General features: G+C 43.2%; 1 protein-coding gene across 1 annotated transcript in view; it reads left to right on the top strand.

The window, feature by feature from the left end:
• LOC138968777 (solute carrier family 4 member 11-like) overlaps positions 1 to 27,500 on the top strand; it is a gene marked incomplete in the record, with an annotated part of 130,088 nt that overhangs the window by 81,911 nt on the left and 20,677 nt on the right. The window contains 6 exon segments of the mRNA XM_070341416.1: positions 1,623 to 1,660; positions 2,426 to 2,630; positions 5,304 to 5,388; positions 6,452 to 6,575; positions 9,249 to 9,437; positions 16,620 to 16,704. Coding sequence (XP_070197517.1) covers positions 1,623 to 1,660; positions 2,426 to 2,630; positions 5,304 to 5,388; positions 6,452 to 6,575; positions 9,249 to 9,437; positions 16,620 to 16,704 — 726 coding nt within the window.

Below are 27,500 nucleotides of genomic sequence, written 5' to 3'. Positions count from 1 at the left end.
TTCAGCTTGGTGGCTTAAAAATTAATTAATGACTTTGGTCATTAAAAATCTGAAAATTGTAAAAAAAATTATATTTTTCTAAAACGATCCAAATTTACGTTCATCTTATTCTCCATCATTTGCTGATTCCAAAAACATATAAATATGTTATATTCGGATTAAAAACAAGCTCTGAAAATTAAATATATAAAAATTATTATCAAAATTAAATTTTTGAAATCAATTTAAAAACACTTTCATCTTATTCCTTGTCAGTTCCTGATTCCAAAAACATATAGATATGATATGTTTGGATTAAAAACACGCTCAGAAAGTTAAAACAAAGAGAGGTACAGAAAAGCTTGCTATCCTTCTCAGCGCAAGTACTACCCCGCTCTTCCTGTCAATTTCACTGCCTTTGCCGTGCGCGGTGGACTGACGATGCTACGAGTATACGGTCTTGCTGCGTTGCATTGCGTTCAGTTTCATTCTGTGAGTTCGACAGCTACTTGACTAAATGTTGTATTTTCGCCTTACGCGACTTGTTTTGCTTTACGGAGCTTAGTAGACAGCTTAAATCAAGCCTTGAATCTTGACGTTGATTTCTTACCTAATCTGTAAGGACAAAGTTCGCATATATGATATGCATCAGTTACGGAACCGCGTACTGTCGTTCTGTGCATGATTGCACGTGTGCGTTCTGTGCGCGTTCCGCGGATATTAGAAGTCAATTTCAAAGTCTAGGCTTGATCTTTAAACTCTGTATTGGTTTGGACGCATTTTCTTACTTGGCTATACGAAAGAATCATATTATTCAAGACGTAGTACTAACGAATCTTAGATGGTCGCATGAAAGCTGTGATCTAGCTCTCCTTTATTGTATCTTTTTTTCCGTATGGTGTCATTCTTTTCTCCCTTCGGTTTTAGAGTTGTCCACGAAAGTCATTAGATGGTTTACGATCGGTTTCTCATTCTCAGTCTTGTTTTAAGTTGAATAGTATTTAGTTTTTTTTCTTTAAGACCTATAGTTATACTACTTTATACTTTCTCGAAACAAACTTGACATAAGGATTTCAAAACTTCCAAGAAGTATGAACCTGTTGCTTTTGGTTACAGCATGGCATGTAGTATGTTGTTTTACTTTCTTGAAATCGAACGATTTTACATGATTGTTGTCTGTTCACCGTGATTAGGTAAGCGATTAAGTTTGTGACATCAACGAAGAAGATGGCAACATAATTATATGACTTAAAAAGCATTCCAGTGGTGGGCTGCACGAATCTTTGAAAGTTGAATGTTTTATTTTGTTGAAGAAACGTACTCAATAACTCACTTTTCTGTTATTTTGATTCCTGGAAAGTTGCATGCAAATTAAGGCAATATAATTATGATACACGAGAGATTCACTCTTTTGCAGTGCTTTCCCCAAACCACTACTATGATGTTCGTGAAACAACTTCTTCGCTCTTGCATCTTGGGATTGTGGGGTAGTTGATCTTTGGGGTGTCATTTCAGGATTTGTGTCAAATGAAACTATTTTGCTCTTACATTATTGCATTGTCGCGTGAATGTTCGTATGTTTGAAATGATAATTTCATGATTTGTGTGCAATGTATAAAGACTATTGGTTTGTTTTATTACAGATGAGTCTGGTGTGGGGCTGATCTACTCCCATCATGAAGTACGTAGTTTACCTACACTTTACTCGTTGTCAATGAATCTTTTATATTTTGCTTAACGCCCAGCCGACCACGAAGGGCCATATCAGGGCGGTGCTGCTTTAACATATAACGTGCGCCACACACAAGACAGAAGTCGCAGTACAGGCTTCATGTCCCACCCAGTCACATTATTCTGACACCGGACCAACCAGTCCTAGCACTAACCCCATGATGCCAGACGCCAGGCGGAGCAGCCACTAGTTTACCAATTTTAAAGTCTTAGGTATGACCCGGCCGGGGTTCGAACCCACGACCTCCCGATCACGGGGCGGACGCCTTACCACCAGGCCAACCGTGCCGGTTGTGAATGAATGCAAATGCGCTGGTACGCTATCATACAGGAACAAACACAACTCCAAATGTAGGTTCCTTCCACTGTATTATACAGGTATGACAAACATACACACAAATACACACAATCATGAACATAAATGTTAGGTATTCAAAAATTGGGTACTCACAGGTTTGGATGCAAAAAAACCTCGAGATTGCAATCTCATGCACAATTTCACTAACAAAACCCTCTACCCTTCACTTTATGTAGAGAAATACACAAACAGTCCGTGAACTCACAGGCACACAATATCTACTTTACTGGTATCGATTCACGGCTCGTGTGTAGTCAGACCTTATGAACCAGGGGAGGTGTACGTTCCGGACGGAAAGATGGTACCGTTTACGCTCCCCACTCATGGAGTTAACTCAACCCTCATTCTTCCTCCCAGCGAGTGGCGTTCAAGAACTTCTCGGCAGAGGTGCGAGCTACGGTCGACGTTAAGCGTTTCCTGGCCAACACCTACCTCGTGCTGCACCTGCACAAGTCCGACCCGGACGAGATCGTGGACATCCTGCTAGAGAAGATGCTGCATGACGTCAAAGATGGCAAGGTCATGGAGCAGGCCAAGGGATCCATCTTCACGCACGACAAAAGTCAGTGGTTTTGGTTTTGACGATGTTACGTTGATTTGTCTACGTGTTGTTGTTGTTGTTGTTGTTGTTGTTGTTGTTGTTGTTGTTGTTGTTGTTGTTGTTGTTGTTGTTGTTGTCGGTTTGATAGTGATAACAGATTGCATGCGAGATATGAACGAATTTCAGGGCACAAGCTCAAGAAAGTTTTGAACCCAGTGCAGGGCGCATATAAATTGCATAAATAATAAAAAATGAAACAAGAATGTCTTCTGTAATTTCTTGGAAGCGGCCACTGGCTAGACATAAGCATATGATTACCTTTTGCGCGCGTACACACATGCACGCAAGCACGCCGTGTGAACAGTTTAAATAAATCAAATGGATATCCATCTGTGAATGTTCTCTCTTTTCTTGAGACTGTTGTGCAGACCATGGTTTCGGTGAGTTTTGAGATAAGGTGCAACTGTTTTTGATTTGTCATCACGAATATTTACGAAATTGAAGTAGGTGTCAGGTGTCCTTTGGTTATAAATAAAGAGGCGCTTCTGAATCCCTTCATGCCCATTCTCCCCACATCTTGGGTTTGCTACTTTTTGAGGAAAAGTTATCTGACGCGACAAAATTTCAAACACACACACACATACACACACACACACACACACACACTCACACACACACACACACACACACATAATGGTCATTCTTCTTTTTTACAGCAGTATACATACCGAGGAGAGAAAAATATGCTTTTTTTCATGATTTGAATATCAGTGGAGAAATCCTTCGGAACTGATCATAATAAAAAAAAAATTAAAGTTCAACACTCGAAGTTAACAGCAGAAACCCACTGTAACCAGGGTGGGATGTGTATCGTTTTTGCAGCGCTGCTCTTCGTTTCCACGCTTCAAGGCTTAGGTTTGTCAGTCTAGATGTATGGTTGGTCACTGTGGTCAAAACTGTGTCCTGCACTTAGTAAAACGTGTTCGTGGGTGTGTCTCTTCTTACACTTAACCCTCAGTCTCATCTCACGGTTTCCGATGACAGGAAACACGTGTAGATGTTTCTGTTCGAAAAAGCAAGGGCATTCACTCCTTCGCAACGCTTACAAACCCGACAGCGTTATTTCCGGAATTCGTCTTTGTCATTGACTCCTATGGAGACAGTATTTATTTATTTTTTATTTTATTTACGAGGATTTATATCGCGCACGTATCTCACCACACAAGGCGACTCAAGGCGCATATCTATTAATGCCGTGTGAGATGGAATTGTTTACACAATATATCAAGCATTCACATCGGCCAGTAGATCGACTGCCTTTAGGCGCTGCATCCACCTTTCACGGCCTATTATTCCAGGTCACACGGGGTACATTACAATCTACGGAATAGAACGGCAAACCGATCTGCATTTTGATTTTGTACCTATTTTATTTTTGACATCCCTTCAAAACCCCGCCCACCCCCTCACCCCATCCCACCCACCCCCTCCCCCACCCCCGCCCCCACACATACACACAATCCTGTTTTAAATTTCTCCTTGATTGGTTTATTTAATTATTCATACTTTTGACTTTCGAGCAAGGTACAACCTGCGCTTGGGTGCTTTGTTTGCTGATCTTTGACCTGTTATGACTTTCACACTCACCTTTGGAAGTATTGTACACTTTACTCTTAGATTAATGTTCTCGTTGGTCAACTGTAACGCTTCTTGGAAATGCATAATTCCTTGTGGCTTTGTTCGTGTGTTTGTCTCTTTCATTTGCTTGATTGCCGAATTGTTGTTCTTTCTTTCAAAAGGATGAAATTCGCTTGTTCATTTCTATGCTTGTTGTTCTCTCAGGTGCCAGGAGACTGGTTCCGAATAGCCTGCTCTCCGCACCATCTCTATTACACATGTCGTATGCATTTAGAGCGCTTACTTCCCTTTGTCAGATCTTTCTTTCTTTTGTTCTCTCTTTTTTGTGGTGCTGTGCTTCACACTTTTACCAGGAATATCCTGATTAAAAAAACAATCTTACAGTAATATTCATGTTTTCAGTTACTCGTTGATAACTTCCTATAATGTGTACATCTCAATCAAAGCAAAACCCCATCTTTTAAAGCATCTGTGCACTAACTTATAACGAAGAACTTTTCTCTTTCTGGCTCGTCTGTTAAAATAGTTTTCTGTCTGTCATAATCCGATCCTCGTTGACATATGTATATATATGTCGTTGATATATAGCCTACTCCTTCTCTGTCAATTTTGATCTGACTCTTAAGAAAAGATGTACGGAACTCTCGTAAGAAAATAATTGTGAGAATTTATTGTTTAGGTCATAGTTGACAATTGATTAGAAAATAATGGGGAGCAAACGTCACCAGAGTAATATTGAGGGAAGCTATCGCAGATTATTAGGTTTGAAGACGTCGAGGTCGAGGTTTGTTGTAAATGAATCAAAATCGTGACAAAAACAAACTTTCAATTACAAATTCGATCCATTCCGAAAACGTGGCTTCTTCTTCTAGGACGTGACCAAAAGGATAAAGAGAGAATTATATGAAACTGAAATTGAATTTTACCCGAAATAAACACGTGAAAACGAAGGGGGTGGACGGATAAATCTTCAAAGAGTTAGCACTCACACTCACACATACGCACAAGAAAGACATATAGATCTGAAAAGTAGCGAACTTACCCATTTCATTTCAGTGCATCAGATGAGCCGAACAATCCAAGGGACGGCACTCTTCACTGGAGACATGCTGGATTACGACCAGAACTGGATCTGTGCCATGTGAGTATAAACCCTTTGGGAATAAGAGCATCTCCCTTTCGACGGGAACATCTTTCGGGCCAATAGACGTACGCATGATTGTCGAGAATTTGATCAGTACGGTCAGTGGGGAAAAAACTACGACGAGAAAAATACCTAGACTACTTTTCTTCACAAGCCCATCCCGAAGCCGATCCAGTATTTTGACACATGATGACTGTTTTGGTCAGTAAACCTTGAAAAAAGCATTTGTTTTAAATGTATAGGTAAACTTAATTAACGGTGTGACGGACGCGTGTGAAGCATTTTTTAATCATGGATGTTCAAATGCTGTGTGGAGTAATCTCATTTTTCTGAAAAAATACCAAGTTTGTTTGAGAACCGTCGAAGTGACTCAGCAGAAGTGCAGTGTCAACTTCCGAGGGTAGCCTACCGCAGCGACCCGACATCCCTCCCTGGAGCGTCTGTAAAATCGACAGGTCTGGCAGCGGAACGAAATTCAGATGTGGATGGAGCAGCGAATGCAGGGACGGGGCGGCGTGAGAGAATACCGGAACAAGGAACAGGTGTAAAGGACAACAAAAAAAAAAAAACAAAAAAAAAAAAAAAAAGTTTGTTTGAGAATACTCAAGTGCAACAAAGGGTTCCCCGGTCTGGTCACGTGAAGCTTGCCTCAGTGTGTTTATGCAAAAGTAAGAGAAAACAAGAGACAGAAACTCTCTCACAACCCATAAAGACCCGACAGAGGTTTTTGTCCCAGCCGAATTCGTCTATTACTGAAAACCGACATTTGTGTGATTTGGTGAGGTTACAACATCGCGGAACTTCCACGTCAAGGCTCGCAAGTTGAACAATTTATTCCCCCGAAAGCGGCGTATGGCTGCCTGAATGGCGGGATAAAAACGGCCATACACGTAAAAACCCACTCGTGCAAAAACATGAGTGAGCGTCAGAGTTTCAGCCCATGAACGAAGAAGAAGAAGAAGAAGAATTTATAACTCGCTTTTTTTTTTTTTAGAAAGAAAGGGGTGTGGGGATGAACACGTAGTATTGATTGTTTGGTTGATTGATGGATTGGTTGCAGGTGCTCTTTGCCGGCAATCAACGAGGCCCGAGTGGGGATCGTTACCCTGTCCACGCCGACCAACTTGCAGAGGAACTGCCAGGACTGTCGTTTCATTGTCCTCATCCTCACACCCGCCAAAGTGGTCAGTGCATGGGTCACTTTTATCTTTTCAGGATCATCTCTCCTGTTAATTTGAACGATATCATTTGCAACAGACGAGGTAGGGGTGGATTCGTTGTTAGTCGGATTTTTGAGTATGTTATGTTCCGGGTATGTGATTTTTTTTCCAGATCCTCTCTAGTTTTACTTAGAACGATATATGTTTTGCAATCGATGGAGGATGAATTCGTTTTTAGTCGGATTTTTCAGTAGGTCTCTCTCTTCCGTTTACTCTCTCTCTCTCTCTCTCTCTCTCTCTCTCTCTCTCTCTCTCTCTCTCTCTCTCTCTCTCTCTCTCTCTCTCTCTCTCTCTCTCTCTCTCTCTCTCTCTCTCTCTCTCTCTCTCTCTCTCTCTCTCTCTCTCTCTCTCTCTCTCTCTTCTGTAGTTGAGTGTGTGTTAAGATGGCTTGCGATCCATCTGTTCTTTATTTTTTGTCTTCGTAACTGTTTGGCCTTCGGTTACAAAACAAACAAGTCGCGTAAGGCGAAAATACAATATTTAGTCAAGTAGCTGCCCTTTTTCAGCAAGACCGTATACTCGTAGCATCGTCAGTCCACCGCTCATGGCAAAGGCAGTGAAATTGACAAGAAGAGCGGGGTAGTAGTTGCGCTAAGAAGGATAGCACGCTTTTCTGTACCTCTCTTTGTTTTAACTTTCTGAGCGTGTTTTTAATCCAAACATATCATATCTATATGTTTTTGGAATCAGGAACCGACAAGGAATAAGATGAAAGTGTTTTTAAATTGATTTGGACAATTTAATTTTGATAATAATTTTTATATATTTAATTTTCAGAGCTTGTTTTTAATCCGAATATAACATATTTAAATGTTTTTGGAATCAGTAAATGATGAAGAATAAGATAAACGTACATTTGGATCATTTTATAAATTTTTATTTTTTTTTACAATTTTCCGATTTTTAATGACCAAAGTCATTAATTAATTTTTAAGCCACCAAGCTGAAATGCAATACCGAACCCCGGGCTTCGTCGAAGATTACTTGACCAAAACTTCAACCAATTTGGTTGAAAAATGAGGGCGTGACAGTGCCGCCTCAACTTTCACGAAAAGCCGGATATGACGTCATCAAAGACATTTATAAAAAAAATGAAAAAAAACGTTCGGGGATTTCATACCCAGGAACTCTCATGTCAAATTTCATAAAGATCGGTCCAGTAGTTTAGTCTGAATCGCTCTACACACACACACACACAGACACACACACAGACAGACAGACAGACAGACACACATACACCACGACCCTCGTTTCGATTCCCCCTCGATGTTAAAATATTTAGTCAAAACTTGACTAAATATAAAAAGAGAAAAAAAAAGACTGGTTTTAAAATCCACGTGTCTTCATACTGATAGTAAAAGCCGTATCTGAAGTGTTTTGACAACAACAGACTGGAAACGGAAACAATTTGTTTTCTGAATTACCCGTAACTGAACGACAGTGCTGCTTCTGGACAATTGAAAATGACCAATCGCTTTGACCAGAAGGTTGACACCGACACACAAAGTACCGCGTTATCAGGTCCAATTCTTGATTATCAGACCCAGTTCTGATGACTAAAAGCCTGTCACGACAAAGCCAGACCAGATGTTTTCATAGCAAAAAATGGCATAAAATGTCCTGGTGAGTCGCGATTCTATTGAATGGCTTCTAAGCTCCTCTTCCGTTTCGCCTTATCTTTGCGCATGCGTGGGTGAAATGTCAAGGTTTCGTTTTAAAATCGTGACAAAGAAGGTCGTTAGTTTTAGTACTGCATCTCTGCGTGTTTTTGCCTCCGAGCTGAAACGAGAATGCAAACAGTGACAATATTTGACAAAGCGGGGCTAAATTGAGGATACGTTGATAGAACAAGTAAAGAGCGTAGTCTTAAAAGTGGAAATGCCAAAAGAGATAATTGTTTGAAAACAGAGAAACTATTATTGTGTAGAGTGCCTTTAAGTTAACGCGCAAGCTCCCTCATAGCTCCCTCAACCTATTTTTGTTTAATAAGTGAGTTTAAATAGTTAGTCAAGCAGTCCATTAATCAACAACTCAGGCAACAAATGATTGAGTGATGACATTTGGTTAAACCCGTTATTTGTTAAGTCCCTCTCTTCCTTTTGTTAACTTCTGAGTGTATATATGTGCTTTCTTATTCTTTTAGCTCTTTCGTGTTCTGGTTGTGTCTCTCATTCTCGTCAGTATTAACATTCAAATTCATTTAAGAAGAAACCATCGAAGTCGATCATTTTCATCATTCTCAATGACTCTTCCTATTCATGCATCCATCCGTCAATCATGTCTCTCTCAGTCAAGTTATTGCAACTTGTCTTTCCCTCAACACAGAAAGGAACGACTCAATGCTCCACAAGCCGGACAACAACTTTAATTTCTGCACATCTCCTACCCATCCCTATTCTTTTTATTCCTCTTCTTCCCCTCCTTCCTTCCTTTTACTGTCTTTCTTTATAATGATTATGCAACGTTTATTATGTTATTAATAAGTTTGGTTTATTTAGACGAATTGTTCAGCCGTTACCGCCTTACGTTGTACTGTCCATGCAGGAACCCCACTATAAGCTTCTAGCTTGTTGCCTGTGTATTTTGTATACATGTCATGATTGTAGCTTTTGTTAAATAAACTTATGTTTAAACCAGAAAGGAACAAAGAACGAGTACGAGAAAGCCCGCACGTTCAGCACGCTTTTTGCTGACCTGGATTTCCGCAACCAGCTCCTTGACGCACGAACGGAGACGGATTTCAAGGAGCTTGTGGCCAGTAATGCCAAAGCTCTCGCCCAGAAACACAGCGACGCGCGACTGGCGGAGGCGAAAGAAGAGGAAAAGGTGAGAAGGATTTAGAGATTAGATGGGGTGGGCATTGGGGTAGGGGTGGGGGGGGGAGAGATATAGAGAGAGAGTGCGCGCGCGCGCGCGCGCGTGTGTGTGTGTGTGTGTGTGTGTGTGTGTGTGTGTGTGTGTGTGTGTATGACAAGAAGACGAAAGCAAAAAATGAACACATAGGAATACTTGATAGTGTAGTCAGTTAATATTTGGCTACTTTGAGAATTAACAAGTCGCGTAAGGCGAAAATACAATATTTAGTCAAGTAGCTGTCGAACTCACAGAATGAAACTGAACGCAATGCAACGCAGCAAGACCGTATACTCGTGGTCCACCGCTCACGGCATAGGCAGTGAAATTGACAAGAAGAGCGGGGTAGTGGTTACGCTATGCTGCATAGCACGCTTTTCTGTACCTCTCTTCGTTTTAACTTTCTGAGCGTGTTTTTAATCCAAACATATCATATCTATATATTTTTGGAATCAGGAACCGACAAGGAATAAGATGAAAGTGTTTTTAAATTGATTTCGAAAAAAAAAATTTGATAATAATTTTTATATATTTAATTTTCAGAGCTTGTTTTTAATCCGAATATAACATATTTATATGTTTTTGGAATCAGCAAATGATGGAGAATAAGATAAACGTAAATTTGGATCGTTTTATAATTTTTTATTTTTTTTTACAATTTTCAGATTTTTAATGACCAAAGTCATTAATTAATTTTTAAGCCACCAAGCTGAAATGCAATACCGAACCCCGGGCTTCGTCGAAGAGTACTTGACCAAAATTTCAACCAATTTGGTTGAAAAATGAGGGCGTGACAGTGCCGCCTCAACTTTCACGAAAAGCCGGATATGACGTCATCAAAGACATTTATCAAAAAAATGAAAAAAACGTTCCGAGATTTCATACCCAGGAACTCTCATGTCAAATTTCATAAAGATCGGTCCTGTAGTTTAGTCTGAATCGCTCTACACACACACACACACACACACACGCACGCACACACACACATACGCACATACACCACGACCCTCGTTTCGATTCCCCCTCGATGTTAAAATATTTAGTCAAAACTTGACTAAATATAAAAAGATGTTGAAGGGAAAGCTTTGCCCCCAACTACCCCCGTCATCCTTCACACTAAACCCCAATATCAACTCTCCACCATTACCAATGGTTGGTCGGTCACCTCTAGGGTACGTATGTACTGGTGGGCCACATTTTCAACTTAAAGGCCAACATCCAAAAGAATTTTTCTCCTGGAGCGACCTAAACTTGAACCCGTCGCTATTCTTGCATGTCTCTTTACTTCGTGCTGCACGCAAAAATCGAGCGACTTCCTTGCCGCGTGGATTGACGAAGCTATTTTATTCTCGTGACTGAAAACACGGCAGTGCGTGCAGTTTTTGACGAGCCGCAGGAGCGGCGACTCATATGGGCCCGTATGTTTATGGGGGAAGTTCGCGACAACTCCCGAAGTTTTGAGTGACATCGGAAGTACTTGCCTCACTTTCGTATGCATGGGCCGGAAAAAGGGTTTACCTCGAAGCAAAGCGAGGAAGTAACTCAGGGTAATTTGCGACTACTTCTAAAGTTTTGAGTGACATCGGAAGTACATCCTCACTTTCGCATGCATGGGACGAAAAAAGAGTTTACTTTGGAAGCTAACGAGGAAGTAAATGAGGGTAAATGTACTACAGCCAGACCCAGTAGTAAACACGCTACTTCCACAGTTTCTCAGTGCAAAAAGGCAGGGCTTTTCTTCAGTTTTTCATGTCAAACCGAGCTGACGCTCCAAAAGAGAGAAAATAGAGGGAAAAGTCGTATCTTCTGCATGCATTTCGTGCAAATTTCCCTGAATACAAACCTGAGTTGCCAGCTTTGACTTTTGTTTGTTGATCTGGGTCATTGGCCACCACTCTTTCATTCCCGCTTATACGAGGGGGTTACTGTGTTTCTATGAAAATGGGCGTCGTTGTGTGCATGTGTGAGTGTGTGTGTGTGTGTGTGTGTGTGTGTGTGTGTTTGTGTGCGTGCGTGCGTGTGTGTGTGTGCGTGTGTGTGTGTGTGTGTGTGTGTGTGTGTTCGAGTGTTTAAGTGTAAGTTTCTGCTATTTTTTTTTGTCATTGCTTTATCTGTGTGTGTGTGTTGGTGTGTGTGTGTGTGTGTGTGTGTGTATGTATTTGTGCGAGTGCCTGTCTGCCTGTGTGTGCGTGCGTGCGGGTATAATTGTGTGTCTGTTCCTTCATACGTTTGTTTGCGTGTTCGCGCGTGCCGTGTGTGTGTGTGTTTGTGTGTGTGTGTTTGTGTGTGTGTGTGTTTTCGATGTTATGTGTGTGTTCGACGGTGTGTGTGTGTTCGACGGTGTGTGTGTGTTCGACGGTGTGTGTGTGTGTGTGTGTTCGACGTTATGTGTGTGTTCGACGGTGTGTGTGTGTGTGTGTGTGTGTATGTGTGTGTGTGTGTGTGTACCCACTCCCCACACTATGATGAGCTGACTATATTTGCGCCTTGATATTTTATTCATGTTCTTACGTTTTATGCTGTTTATTGTGATTCACCACACCCGAGTTTATCGTAATTGAGATAATAAAGTGTTCTATGTCTATGTATTATGTCTAATACACATGCACACACGCACGTAGACTACAAAAATCCAATCTTGACTTTGAACTTTATATAAACGTACATCCTCTTCACAATTAACGAGGACAAACGTAATTTACAAACACCTAAGTACAACAATTTTTCTGTTTTAAAAATTCGGACACACATTTTCTCAAATAATGTGAAATTCGCTGAACTTATCTTCTTTTCACTACACCTTATATCTTGATTCCCCAAAAATGGAGTTCTGCCTTTTTAAATTTACCAGTAACACAAACATTCGCTCTGACCAAACTAGTTTTGTCCAGCAGTTTTACCGATACACAATCATTAAAAAAACACTTCAAAAAGAGTTTTAAGTTAACCGACTTCGCTACCACATAAACAACCTTTTTTTATTGTCCCCAACATTCTGGTCAACGAAATCATTATTATAGACAGTCATTCTATTTAAGGACAATCATCACAGCTTTCGTTCAACCAGTTAAAAACAACAATTATAGTAAAAGCTACAGCTCGATCAACGTTTGCCCATTTACGAACTCGCGATGAGATTTGTTTCTTCTGGTCACCAAGCCTACCGTTTACAAACGCATGCGCACTAATTGGGATTCCCCCAATTTTCTCGACCTTGACCTCAGAACTCTCGAAGCCACTACTTCGGCGTTCAATTTAGCTCGTGCATACCGAGTAGCTGGCAACTTTGCTTTCGAAGTTCCCACTTCCAATGTCAAGGGCCTCTCGCTTGACATAATTATACGACGATATCGCATCTCAAGGGTCCTTACCCATCCAAAAGAAACCTCCAGCGCATACTACAATTGCTGGACATTCCGTTTTTAAAGGCAGCTCATTTGGAAATGATCTCAGACACAATATCGAAGACGTGAAATGCGTCAATCGAGCAACTGTCGTAACTTGGCTACAATGAGACGGTCTCCTACCTTGCACCATAGACACGGACTGTGACATTCTTGTTTAATTTAGGTGAAATGCTTAAAACAGAGTGACTCAAAAGCGACAGTTCGATCAGTTACTGACCGAAAAAAACGTGCTCGAGTCATTCGGCGAAGGTGGCGAGCTTTCAAACCAGCACGACTGAATAACTCAGAATGCCTTTTTTCATCATGCCTCTATTCTACACGAGTAACATAGTGCAGTGGTAACGGTTCCGGACTCTCGTTCATTCGCTCCGGGTTCAAGTTCCGCCGGGAGCTATATATATTTTTTTATTAATCTTTTCCTTTTTAAGCCTCCGCAATTGCATTCCGGCTGCAAAAACCGGGTTTTGCCTCTGTGTTAATTTTATTCATTTGCAAAAGAAACCTTCCTATGCTTTGAAAAAATCATATCATGTCTTGACTTTCAACTGTACGCGCGTGTGTATATGTGTGTCACTACGGTGAGTATGTGTGTGTGTGTGTGTGTGTGTGTGTGTGTGTGTGTGTGTGTGTGTGTGTGTGTGTGTGTGTGTGACGTGTCACTTGTGTTATCATAGTTTCAGTGTGTGTATGAGTGTAGATTGAGAGAGAATGAGAGAAAGTGAGTGTGTGGTTATTTGTTTGTGACTGTGTGCGTGCGTGTATGGGTGCGTGTGTGTGTGTATATGTGTGCGCGCGAGCGCGCGCGTGTGTGTGTGTGTGTGCAGTGTGTGGTGTGTGTGTGTGTTTATGTGTGCCGTCAGTGTCACTTGTGTCATAGTGTCAGTATGTGCATGAGTGTACGTTTGTCTGTGTGTGCATGTGTCGTAAGAGAGAGAGAGCGACACTTCTTTGGCAATTTTGGACCAGACAGCGTCTTTATGTTTAACAGTTAGACTGTTCTGTAAACTTGGCCTTTACTGTGTTTTTTTCTAATTAACTTCTGAAATTTGGACAGAATAACCGTTCTTTCGTAAAACACTTCTGTCAAGAGTACAGCAATTTCACCATCTGAAAAAGGTGCAGAACGCCCCTCCGTGTCTACTTTCTTTTTGAGCGGCACACGTGCCTTGCCATTTTCGTTGACTGCCATGTTGATAGAAACGTGCGCATGCGTATTAGTAGGGATTCCCCCAATTTCCCCGACCTTGACCTTAATACTCTCGCTGTCACTACTTTGGCGTTCAAGTCGGTTCATGCATTGTGAACAGTTAGAAAGTTGACTTCGGGAGTTCCCACTTCGAAAAGAGGCCTCTACTTCCAGTGTTTCTTACTTCTAGTTCATGCATACGGGCCATGGTCTCGGCTCGAAAGCTGTCTGTGGAGGCTGCGTGCTATAATTAGCTGACCTGCTGCGCGAGCAGTTACTGCAGACTTTTGAGATAACTTTGTAACACGTTTTATTTTATGCTCCTCAAGAATACAACTTTGGGCAACGTGCCACGTAAAACTACACGCAACAAGGATTCAGTAGGTACCAAACATGCCTTGGTCAGAAGTAGAATGTAAATGAATCTTTATAAAGAAGTAGGCTACTTCAAACGACAGCCACAGCCACGGTTGGGTTCACGGCATCAAACCGATGCGACTCTCCGTCATATCATACACGTAATATATCAAATAGATGACTAATAAACATGTAAACTACATGTATACGTCTATGGTCGGACATAAGAAAGGAGAGCTTCCCCCGGGCCTGTGCATGTGTTGTTCGTTGTGCGTGTGTAAATGTACACAACAAACTGACGACAAAACTGAGACAGACCTCTTTCGCTTCAGTCTTGCAGAATTTAAAGACGAATACAGGTAAATCGTGCATTATACTAACTGTTTGGTAAAAGTATCAAACGTTTCTTTTTATAATGGAAGATGCCATCAGTCCAAGTTGTCAAATGAAATCAAAGATGACAGAAACAGAAGTTTTCCATACAAATGTTGGTGTTTCAAAGGAAGTTGGCATTCTTTCAGATAATGATATAGACGAGGTGGCTGTTTGTTATGAAGTTTCAACAAGCCAACATTCAAATGATTTTACTTCATCTACAGATTTTTTAAATTCAGCACTTTATAACTGTCATTATGAACTTGGAATCAGAGAGAGACCGTCTTTCCATTGTCATTCATGCCATAGATTTTTGTTTCAGAATCAATGTTTCACATGGCGTTCACAAGAGAGCATGCGAAGTTTCCGACAGTCTTTAGGATTTGTAAAAAAAGGCCGTGTTTTGCTGTACATGCAAAAACTACCTGTCAAAAGGGAAAGTGCCTAACAGATTGCAACAACATTCCTATTTTAAGCTCAGCCACACGCCGACATGGAAGTTCAATGGTACTTTCAAACTTTTTCTTCTCTTCGTCGTATTTGATTTCTTTCTATTTCACAAGTCGAGTGCATATGATTTCGGCTCGTGTTCATCGTGAGATGGACTTAGTTTCTTGTATTCTGTGGGTTCGACAGATTAACTAAATGTTGTAATTTCGCCTTACGCGACTTGTTCTCTCTCTGTTGGCAGCGTGTAATGCAGCTGGTTAGAAATTAGAGTATTATTTTGCAAAGTGTGTACCAAAAGTTTGTCATGAGCTGCTTTAGGTTTGGGGTGTGGGTTGGTTTGATATTTCCTCCTTGCAGATCAAATCTGTATTCATTTTTGATGTTGTGTCTTATTTTGTGAAAGGAAACATGCAGACTGACTGAACGCATATATATAATTATGTAACTCATAAACACATGGGTGTAGTTATGTTCAAGAACACACACACACACACACACACTCACACACACACACATACACACACACACACACACACACACACACACACACACACACACACACACACACACACACACACACAACTGTGTAGATGTATCGTACACCTGATATATTAAATTGAAGTTCACGAAGAAATCGTTTTATTTCTGTGTCATTCAACATCTATCAGACAAATTGAAACTGGTACAAATATTCAATAATGTTGCGATGTGGAAATGTATGGCATTCCGTTTGTCAAATAATTATTTGGATACTTTTTCATGTTTTTTTCACAAATGGACATGATATCGCAAAAGATAGACAACGGCAAGATCATTCAAGTATGTACATGCTTGTTGATGTCTACTTAGGCGATGCTCAGAACACTAGTTAGATCTTCCGAGATTAAAAAATGACGATGATCTGTAAACAAACCAGGACAAGGAAAGAAAGACAAAACGTATTTGAAAACAAATCATACTATACAGATTGACAAACTGAAACTTCGAACTCTGTTGATATTTCACGGGAGATGAGGTATGGTGCAAACGTATATAATTATACTGACTACATTTTGTTACGTGTGTGAGTGTGTGTGTGTGTGTGTGCCAGTGTGTGTATGAGTGTGTGTGTGTGTGTGTGTGTGTGCGCGTGTGTGTTGAGCAATTGAGACCAAACTACTGGACCGATCTGTCGAACCCACAGAATAAAACTGCACGCACTGCAGTGTTTTCAGTCACGAGAATAAAATAGCTTCGTCAATCCACGCGGCAAGGAAGTCGCGCAATTTTTGCGTGCAACACGAAGTAAACAGACATGCAAGAAGAGCGACGGGTTCAAGTTTAGGTCGCTCCAGGAGAAAAATTCTTTTGGATGTTGGCCTTTAAACGTTTTTCTCGCAGGCTAAGGTGAAATGCGGCTTCATGAAAGGTCTCATTGGCGACCTTCGTCGTCGTCTGCCTCACTACGTCGCCGACTACAAAGATGGTAAGGAAGATACAGCTTTGTAGTTCTTTATCTTTATTTTCGACGGTTGACCAGCGGAGCGCCGTGACATGAGAGAGAGAGAGAGAGAGAGAGAGAGAGAGAGAGAGAGAGAGGGAGAGAGAAAGAGAGAGAGAGAGAGAGAGGGGGGGGTGGGGGAGGGGGGATGAGGGGGGGGGAGGGGCTTAATTGGAGCCCGCGGTGGGTCAAGAAATTCAAAGAATTGTCAAAATGGGATCAAAGATTCACGAAGGAAAAAGATTCTGACTTATCTCGATTTTTGATAGTGGAAAAGTGGACCCTAATGATATTGCACAGAGAGGGATGAGTGAGAGAGAAAAGAGAGGGAGAGAGAGGGAGAGATACTGGGGGGGGGGAAGTTGGGGTGAGAGAGGGGTGTTGCGTCAGAGTCGTATCAAGTAGGCTTACTTCAAAGCAATGGTCGAATAGGGTCAAATATTTAGAAGAAAACAATGTAACCTTACTGTCATATCTCGATTATTGATTGTGAGACAGTGGAGAGTGATTTTATCAGAGAGAGAGAGAGAGGGAGAGGACGGAGAGAGATACAGACAGACAGATAGACAGACAAACAGAGACAGAATTAGAGATAGAGAGACAGACAGAGGGCAGTTACGGATAGGTTAAAGGCACAGTAAGCCTCCCGTAAACCATCACAGAGCTCCCCGAGCGTCTACATACAGTACACGCATACTTCCATTTGAACGCTCACCGAACGGGAACATCCTGGCTGCTTTCTGTCGAGCGTGAGAAATTTTCAAAGAATTTATTTTCGTGGACTTGCTTCTCTACAACAATGGCGCCTCGTTTTGGTGCTGGACGGCTGTTATGAATATTCAATACTGGAAATCACGCCCGGACAGTAACCCTCCCGTAAACCATCACAGATACTGTCAGGCTTTTACACACAGTACAAACACCCTTCCATTTGAACGCTCACCAAACGGGAACATCCTAGGTGCCCTACGTAAAGAGCGAGCAATTTTTAAAGAATTAATTTTGCAGATTATCTCGAACACTTTTTGGACCCATCCTGAACTCAGGTCAAAAATTAGTTACTTCCCTTCGGGTCTCATTCTATCGATGTAAACTGGCCATAGCCGTGGATCGATGATTATCAGAATGTTTTTGGACCGTGGTGCGTTTTTGCGCTAGACCTAACTTTTAAAATCTAAATAATGAATTGACAACTTGTTACACAAACATTCTTTCATCATAAAAGAATTATTTTTTCATCAAGACAAGATCAGTACAATTCGAAGTTGTGAAAGTTTGAAAAAAGAAAAGCCCGGAAGCAGGGTCACGCAAGGGTCGTAGCAGACGACGGTTTATGCATATCGCCGTTCCTCTCAACAGTCAAAAGCCATCGTTAGAGTTCTTGTGAACCACAGCCGTTTGTTTCGTGCATAAAAACGTGCTATTGTAGATAAGCTCACATCGAGTCGCATTCAAATGACGAACTGACGACTACATTGTGAAAAAGGGAAACTGGATCACACGGGTTCACGATGGCTCAGGGGTAAGATAAACCACGCAAAAATAAATTCTTTGAAAATTGTTCGCTCTTTACGGAGGGCACCTAGGATGTTGTCAATCGGTGAGTGTTTAAATGAAAGGGTGTTTGTACTGTGTGTAAAAGCCTGACCGTATCTGTGATGGTTTACGGGAGGCTTACTGTGCCTTTAAAGGTACTGAACTTGTCAAATCCAGGTGCACGGAGCCCCTGGGGCTTTTAGTCATACCTCAGGCAGCTATCCGTTAGAAGAACTGCCAAGTTTCATTGACTTGCACCCAAAGAGTCAAGAACTGCGATTTTTTTACGAATTAATTTCGTACTCGGACCCGGCTGGTCTTGGCCTATTTTTACACCCCCGGTATAGGGGTGTGTATAGGATTCGGTCGATGTGTTTGTTTGTGTGTTTGTGTTCGCATATAGATCTCAAGAATGAACGGACCGATCGTCACCAAACTTGGTGAACAGGTTCTATACATTCCTGAGACGGTCCTTACAAAAATTGGGACCAGTCAAACACACGGTTAGGGAGTTATTGGTGGATTAAGATTCTACAAAGACTTATAGAGGGACATATTAATGGTCAAAGGGAAATAACCTTCTCAGTTGGTGGCAGTGAGAATGGTTATTTCCCTTTGACCAACGGGGGTGTTTTTCCTACCTCGAAGGAATTTCTTGTTGGATCTAAATTTAGATCAGGTGATCACCACATCATGCACAAAAAGACACGTCACTAGCAAACTATGTCAGACGTCATCATGAGTTTGTGTAAAACAAAATGGAGGCCGGAATCACTCAGTTGAATCGAACTCCGAACAAACACCACGTAGTAACTAGGTTAATTTATACACTCGCGTGAACAGGAAACTGTCGAGCTTCACAGATGTCGTCGTTGGGTAGTTTTGGGTTTGTTTTACTACCATAGGAGGATTTTTGAACTGTAAATGGCCTGTCAAAATGGTTGTGTGATGTGTCTAGTGTGTTGGCGAAGTGTTTTGTGCTTGTCACCTCTCGCTTTCAGCCCTCACCGCTGGCTAGCACCGTCCTTTTCAGGACAACGCGAAAAGAGAGCAGCTTGCGTCAGTCTCTCCTGCCAGTACATAACCTCTCCACAGCAAGCCCTTTGTAGTGCCTCCATCGTGGCGACAGGCGTGAACTGGGTACTGAAAGGCCCCAGGCTGAACTACAAGGACTCGGAGGAGGTTGGCCCCTAGACGTGTGGCATGCAGGCCCACCGGCGTGTGGATACGCCCTGGTGCCCACGAACCAACCCCCAACTATGGGTTAAATAGCCGGGCAGGACAGGCTCGTCAACCCTGGAAGGCAGCTGTCCTAGGAGAAGATCACTCCAAAATTAAAACGAGGGCAGAGGAGGCTCACTATCCCTGCAAGGAAACTCCTCTAGGAGAAGGACCACTCCAAATTTAAACCCACGTAGTCCCCCGAAGACGGAAGACATCGGCCATTAGGCGGGGAGCAGACCGGATGTCTACGCTTACTACGACAAATGATTGTGTCTAGGTCGAATGTTCGTGATGGTGTCGCCTCTATGGAACCCAGCCAGGTAGAGGCGGTGCCGGGCTCTATGCCTCAAAGGAGCCCACCCCCAGCGACTGGCAGCTCCCACCCTTCTGAGATCGCCAGGGAAGGACGGAGTAATGCGACTGGCAACTTCACCCTTATGCATTGGAACGCAGAGGGAGTGAGAAACAAAAAACAAGACCTTCAACAATTCCTGAAGACCCACAGCATCGACATCTGCTGCGTCCAGGAAACTCATCTGAATGAGAACCACCGCTTCACAATGAGAGGGTATGAAAGCTTCCGTTTGGACAGAGCCGGTGGACCCAAAGGCGGCGTTCTCACGCTTGTTAAAAACACCATCCCAGCAGCTGAAGTCTACAGGTCGAACGATGACTCCTCGGAACTCCTGGGGATCAAAGTTTTCACCGAGGACAAAGCAATGACCTTCTTCAACCTCTACTCCCCTCCGACCAAACCTCTGCATCTTCAGCATCTTCAGCCTGCCTCCGAACATTGGCTCATTGCAGGAGATTTTAACAGCCACTCTCCTAGTTGGGGCTATGCTGAACTGGACAGGAAGGGTGAAGACCTTGAAGACTGGATGTCTGAAAACAACCTGATCCTCCTGAATAGACCGGATGACCCTCCCACCTACTACTCCAGGTCCTGGCGCACCACTAGCACCCCAGACTTGGCCATCGCTACAGACGATATTGCCAGCATCGCACAGCGAGAGGTGAACCAGCAGCTTGGAGGAAGCGACCACAAACCAGTCATCATCCAACTTCAAGAACAAGTGAGAACCACCAGGCAGAAACTGAAACCAAGCTGGAACTATAAGAAAGCCAGATGGAACGATTTTGAACGAAAACTGGATGAGAACTGCAGGAAACTAGATCTCCAAGACGAAAACCTGAACGACCAAGCGGAACACTTCACAGCAGCTGTCCTGAAAGCAGCAAAAAAGACCATACCTAGGGGACGCCGCCGCGACTACAAGCCTGGATGGAATGACCATCTTCAACAACTTCATGATGCTGTCTGCACAGCCAGAGAAGCCATGGAGGAAAACCCAACTGATGAACTTGTGACAGCCCACAACAAAGCCAAAGCCGAATTCACCAAGGTGAAACTACAGCAACTCAGAAACAGCTGGCATGAGAAAACACAGTCCCTTAGCATGGATAAAGACACCTTCAAACTGTGGCAGCTCACCAAAACTCTGAACAACGACCGACCAGAGAAGAGACAGACAGTCTTAGAAGCCAACGGAGAGTTTCAGACGGGCAAAATAGCAGCAAACACCCTTGCCAGGATGTACCAACAAGACAGCACAGTAACTTTGCCCAGAGAACGAACCAGAGCAGTACGAGAGCAGCTTCAACAGACTCTCATTCACGACAAGGCCAACAGTTGCATGTCTTCTGCACTCCGTATGGATGAGCTCGAGGAAGCCATCAGAGCCTTGAAATGCAAGAAAGCTCCGGGTCCAGACGGCATCAGCAACGACATGATAAAGCACTTTGGAAACAACGCCAAGCACGCCCTGCTGAAACTCTTCAACCACTCTTGGAGATCTGGTGCAGTTCCTTCTTCATGGAAAAGGGCACACGTCATTCCAATCCTCAAGAAAGGAAAAGACCGAAAGAGCCCAGCAAGCTACAGACCCATCAGCCTACTTAGCTGCCTAGGAAAGCTGATGGAGAGGATCCTGAACCGCAGACTCATATGGCATCTGGAGTCCAACAACATCCTTGCCGCCACTCAGACAGGCTACAGAGGCCAAAGAAACACCGAGGACCAGCTGACGCTCCTGGCGCAAGACATAGAAGATGCGTTTCAGCAGAAGCACAAAGTGGTCGGCGTCTTCTTCGATCTCTCGAAAGCCTTCGACAGAGTGTGGAGGGAAGCCCTGCTCCTGAAAGTGCGCCAGAGCGGCGTCACAGGGAGGATGTACACATGGGTCAAATCCTTCCTTCACGAAAGGTCGGCAAGAGTTGTCCTGGATGGCTACCACAGTGTGAGCGTCAAGATGAGGGAAGGTGTGCCTCAAGGCGGAGTAATTTCACCCACGCTCTTCCTCATCTACATAAATGACATCACCAGCGCCATCCCTCGCCATGTCTCCAACACGCTTCACGCAGACGATCTAGCCATCTGGAGCAGCGCTGAACACACCACCTCAGCCGCTCACCGAATCCAGGACGGTGTAAAGCGCATCCACCAGTGGACCGAAGACTGGGGACTACAGCTCAACAGAGTCAAGTCCGTTGCGACCGTCTTCTCCCTGTCCACATCCAAAGAAAAGGTCAACCTCAAGTTGGGAGAGTCGGCTCTACCACAGGTCGAAACGCCTACCTTTCTCGGCGTCAAGCTGGACTCCCGCCTCACCTGGAAACCACACCTTGAGGAGATCGAGGCGAGAGGCATACGACGACTCGCAATCATGAGAAAGCTCTCAGGAACAACATGGGGCGCCAACTCCCAAATCCTGAAGACAGTGTACACTGGGGCGGTGAGGCCTGTGTTGGAGTATGCATCAAGCTCCTGGAACACAGCAGCCAGGACCAACAAGGCACGACTGGACCGAGTCCAAAACCTCGGCTTGAGGACTGTCCTTGGAGCGATGAAAACCACTCCCATCTCTGAGATGCAGAAGGTGGCCAACATCGAACCGTTGGAAGACAGACGACAGGCAAAGCTTCTGATACAAGGAGAGAAGCACAAGAGACTCGAGAGCCATCCGCTCCACAACAAGTTCCAAGCTCTCACCAAGAACCGCTTGAAGCGCCAGAGCCCCAACCATCAGCTGAAAGCACAGCAGAGGGAGAATGCTGACATCCTTCAACCCAGCCCTGACCAGTGCGAGAGGCTCAATCCAAAGCCGTGGTCTCCCCAGAGTCAGAGATTCCATGTAAGGATGTCCATTCCTGGCATCTCTGGAAAACAGCAACAGAGTGATGCAGCCCTCCGCTCCCTTGCCCTGGAAGAAATACACAGGAGGTACCCAGCCAGCAAGTGGACCCACGCTTATACAGATGGTTCGGCAGAGTGCGCAACCAAGAACGGAGGAAGTGGCGTCTTCATTCAAATGCCAGGAAGACCCCCAGAGACACTGACCACACCATGCGGTGTTCTCTGCTCCAACTTCAAAGCAGAAGTTGTTGCCCTCCATACAGCTGCAGACTTCCTCACCTCTCTTGAGGAAACCCCACCCAAGGTTGTCTTCCTCTCTGACTGCCTGTCCGCACTACAAGTCCTCACAGCCCCTGCAGAACACCTCGTGGAAGAGCTGAAGAAGTCCCTGAACGACTTGTCCCAGAAAGCCTCCGTAGTTCTGCAGTGGATTCCAGCGCACTGCGGCATCGCTGGAAATGAGAAGGCGGATGGTCTGGCCAAAGATGCAGGAAGACAGGAACAACCAGAAACCAGCCTGTCCTTCCGAGAGACCAAAACCCTCATCAAGCATCGCTGGAAGACAGCATTCAAAGAAAGAAACGGAGGCTACAAGCCAGACCAAGACCCCATCCACCGCCTCAGCCGTGCAGAGCAGACTGCCATCTTCCGGCTGCGTACAGGGCACTGCGGCTTTCAAGCGCACCTGAAAAGGATCGGCGTAGCAGAGTCGGCATTGTGCGATTGTGGGGCGGCCGACCAGACAGTAGAACATGTATTGAATACATGCACAAACTTCACTCTGCTGCGGAACCAGATCTGGCCAGAAGGAGCTACACTGGAGACCAAGCTCTGGGGAACGTCAGAAGACCTGAAAGCGACGTTCCAGTTCACGACAGCAGCGGAACTACGACCCTAGACACAACCGTCGAACGCAGAAGAAGAACTGTAAATGCACTCAGCTGCAACAAAAACGCATAACGAAGGCTGTGAGCTGCACTGTGCCTTTAAAAAAAAAAAAAAAGTAGAAAGGACTACTATTTGTTGAAATTAACTTTTTAAAGGCACAGTGCAGCTCACAGCCTTCGTTTTGCGTTTTTGTTGCAGCTGAGTGCATTTACAGTTCAAAAATCCTCCTATGGTAGTAAAACAAACCCAAAACTACCCAACGACGACATCTGTGGTAGTTCTTCTAACGGATAGCTGCCTGAGGTATGACTAAAAGCCCCAGGGGCTCCGTGCACCTGGATTTGACAACAATTTTTGTATCTTCATAATCGTATCTGTCAACTTTTATGAGTGTGTTGACACGATGTTCCCTTTTTATTCTTCATCCATGCTCTGTTCTTCTTTTTCTGCATCCTGTCTTTAGTGTGACTGTCGAACTGTGTAGCAAAGCCAGAGCGATGTTTGTTTTACACTCAGTCACCATCCCATTATAAGCCACCTCTTTTTTTCCCGGATTCTGTCTGCTCTTAAAGGCACACTACCTTCCCGTGTGAACAGATCGGGTCACCGTCTCAGATGTGTTCATTCTTTTACATGGGTCAAGACCATACCCCGACTTAATCACACGCCAAATATCAGCACCCTGACTGCTTGATGTGGCGAGCTGAAATATTTTGATGAATTAATGTCTTAAACAAATGTGCACATCTTTTACAAAATTCATTCATTTCCGTTCCTATAGTTCCTTCCTTTTTTTGCGTGTTTCCCCTCCATTTTCTTTTCAAACCTTGTTCGTTCCGTGTTGCGTCTGCTTTTTGTTGTCTTTTGTGTTCTTGTTTTTCCTGATAAAGCTTTCATAAGCGAAAATTCGTATCGTCTTGTGTCGTTCTTGTATCGGTGAGTACAGTAATCCTTTTTTTTTTTTTTTTTTTTCAACTTTGTTCATCTTACCACAGTCACTTCGTTGTTTAGATTTCAAAATTAATTCATCAAAAAATGTCTGCACTGCAGTGCAAAAAGAGCACCCAGGCTGTTCATTGTTGGTATGTGACCATGTTAGCACAGTTAGGTGATATGGATGGTCTTATCCATTGTAAAAGCTCGGACACATCTGAGAAGGTGACCAAATCTGTTCACACCAGAAGGAGTGTGCCTTTAAACTTTAACTTAAAGGTACCACCCTGCTCGTGAAAGCGATCATGAATATACCACCTCATACCTGTCAGGACTTTTATATTAGATAAGAGCATCCTTCCACTTGGACACATACAGAACATCACCGCAACACGGTGGCCTAGTGGTAAGGCGTCCGCCCCGTGATCGGGAGGTCGTGGGTTCGAACCCCGGCCGGGTCATACCTAAGACTTTAAAATTGGCAATCTAGTGGCTGCTCCGCCTGGCGTCTGGCATTATGGGGTTAGTGCTAGGACTGGTTGGTCCGGTATCAGAATAATGTGACTGGGTGAGACATGAAGCCTGTGCTGCGACTTCTGTCTTGTGTGTGACGCACGTTAAATGTCAAAGCAGCACCGCCCTGATATCACCCTTCGTGATGGACTGGGCGTTAAGCAAACAAACAAACAAACAAACAAACAAACATACAGATAATCAGCATTCGGACTGCTTCTTGTGCGTAGAAACAATTCTTGTGCTGGATGTAAGGTCCTATGAGGTTACCCTCATGGACATTCTGGCTGTTTTCTCACTCGAAAAAGCGAGTTGCCATACAGTACGGCGCTACCCTTGTTTGAGGAATTTGTTTTTTGAGGGACACCTGTGGAAACTAATTTTATTTTGAAATTCCTGCTCTGCACTGGAAGCAGTCACAATGTTGATTTTTACATTTAGTCAAGTTTTGACTAAATGTTTTAACATAGAGGGGGAATCGAGACGAGGGTCGTGGTGTATGTGTGTGACTGTGTGTGTGTGTGTGTGTGTGTGTGTGTGTGTGTGTGCGTGCGTGTGTGTGTGTGTGTCTGTCTGTCTGTCTGTCTGTCTGTCTGTCTGTCTGTCTGTCTGTCTGTCTGTCTGTCTGTCTGTCTGTCTGTGCGTGTGTGTGTGTCGAGCGATTCAGACCAAACTCCTGGACCGATCTTTATGAAATTTGACATGAGAGTTCCTGGGAATGATATTCCCGGACGTTTTTTTCTTTTTTTCGATTAATACTTTTGATGACGTCATATCCGGCTTTTTATAAAAGTTGAGGCGGCACTGTCACACCCTCATTTTTCAATCAAATTTATTGACATTTTTGTAAAGCAATCTTCGACAAAGACCGGACTTCAGTATTGCATTTCAGCTTGGTGGCTTAAAAATTAATTATTGACTTTGGTCGTTAAAAATATGAAAATTGTAATAATTTTTGTTTTTTATATAAAACGATCCAAATTTACATTCATCTTATTCTACATCATTTCCTGATTCCAAAAACATATAAATATGTTATATTTAGATTAAAAACAAGCTCTGAAAATTAAAAATATAAAAATTATGATCAAAATTAAATTTCCGAAATCGACTTAAAAACAATTTCATCTTATTCCTTGTCGGTTCCTGATTCCAAAAACATATAGATATGATATGTTTGGATTAAAAACACGCTCAGAAAGTTAAAACGAAGAGAGGTACAGAAAAGCGTGCTATGCAGCACAGCGAAACCACTACCGCGCTGAACAGGCTCGTCAGTTTCACTCCGTTATGCACAAGCGGCGGACTGCGGTCATTGTGAAAAAATGCAGTGCGTTCAGTTTCATTCTGTGGGTTCCACAGCTTCAAATGTAGTAATTTCGCCGCCTTACGCGACTTGTTGGTACGTGTCTTTGTGGATGGATGCTCTTGTCCCATGTACAATTCAAGGAGGTTCTGAAGTGGTGTACAGGATGCCTACGTGAGGAGGAGTGTATATTTAAGTGTTGGTCAATGTTATCGCACTCTTTTTTGTTGCCTCCTCCCCACATACTACCAACGCGTGCGACCTGCTTTGAAGTTGTTCAGCTGAGCGTGAAGTTTGTTTTTCAGGTATTAACATAAACTGAATTTTCAAGTAGATGAAGTAGCACAAACAATTTGTAGCGTGTGTGTATGTGAGTGTGTGCGCGCGCGCGGGTGTGTGTGTGTGTGTGTGTGTGTGTGTGTGTGTGTGTGTGTGTGTGTGTGTGTGTGTGTCCGTGTGTCCGTGTGTGTGTGTGTGTGTGTGTGTGTGTGTGTGTGTGTGTGTGAGTGTGTGAGTGAGTGTGTATGTGTGTGTGTGTTTGAATAGGGGAGAAAAAAAACACACTATTGTATGTCTGTTGTTTGATTTTCCGGAAGCATGCCCCCCAATGGTTTTAACGTGAGGGCGTAAAACAACATGTATTTGTTCATTGTCCGTGCTTGTGTGGGTGTTTTGAGCAGCTGCGTTGGGTTATGGGTATACTTCTCAGAATGCAACTGTTATCTGTGATGATGCTTATCTTCACTCCCGTATTAAATTCAATTGTATGCGTCAATCCTATTTCTAAAAATAAATAAATAAATAAATAAAATGAATAACAATCTCAACTCATATAATTATTTAACTAGCTACTTCAGATCTGGCGATAGGCATAAACCGTCGTCTACTACGAGAACCACGACCTTGCGTGACCCTGCTTCCGGGTTTTTCTTTTTTCAAACTTTCAAAACTTCGAATTGTACTGATCTTGTCTTAATGAAAAAAGAATTCTTTTATGATTTAAGAATGTTTGTGTAACAAGCTGTCAATTTATTATTTAGATTTTAAAAGTTAGGTCTAGCGCCAAAACGCACCACGGTCCGATTGTCTACTGAGACAATCCGCAAAATGAATTCTTTAAAAGGATGTTCCCGTTTGGTGAGCGTTCAAATGGAAGGGTGTTTGTACTGTGTGTAAAAGCCTGAC

This window comes from Littorina saxatilis, linkage group LG6 (assembly GCF_037325665.1).
Source record: "Littorina saxatilis isolate snail1 linkage group LG6, US_GU_Lsax_2.0, whole genome shotgun sequence".
Taxonomy (NCBI): domain Eukaryota; kingdom Metazoa; phylum Mollusca; class Gastropoda; order Littorinimorpha; family Littorinidae; genus Littorina; species Littorina saxatilis.
The sequence above is the reverse complement of the archived record's forward strand: the minus strand, read 5'-3'. Positions and strand labels throughout refer to the sequence as shown.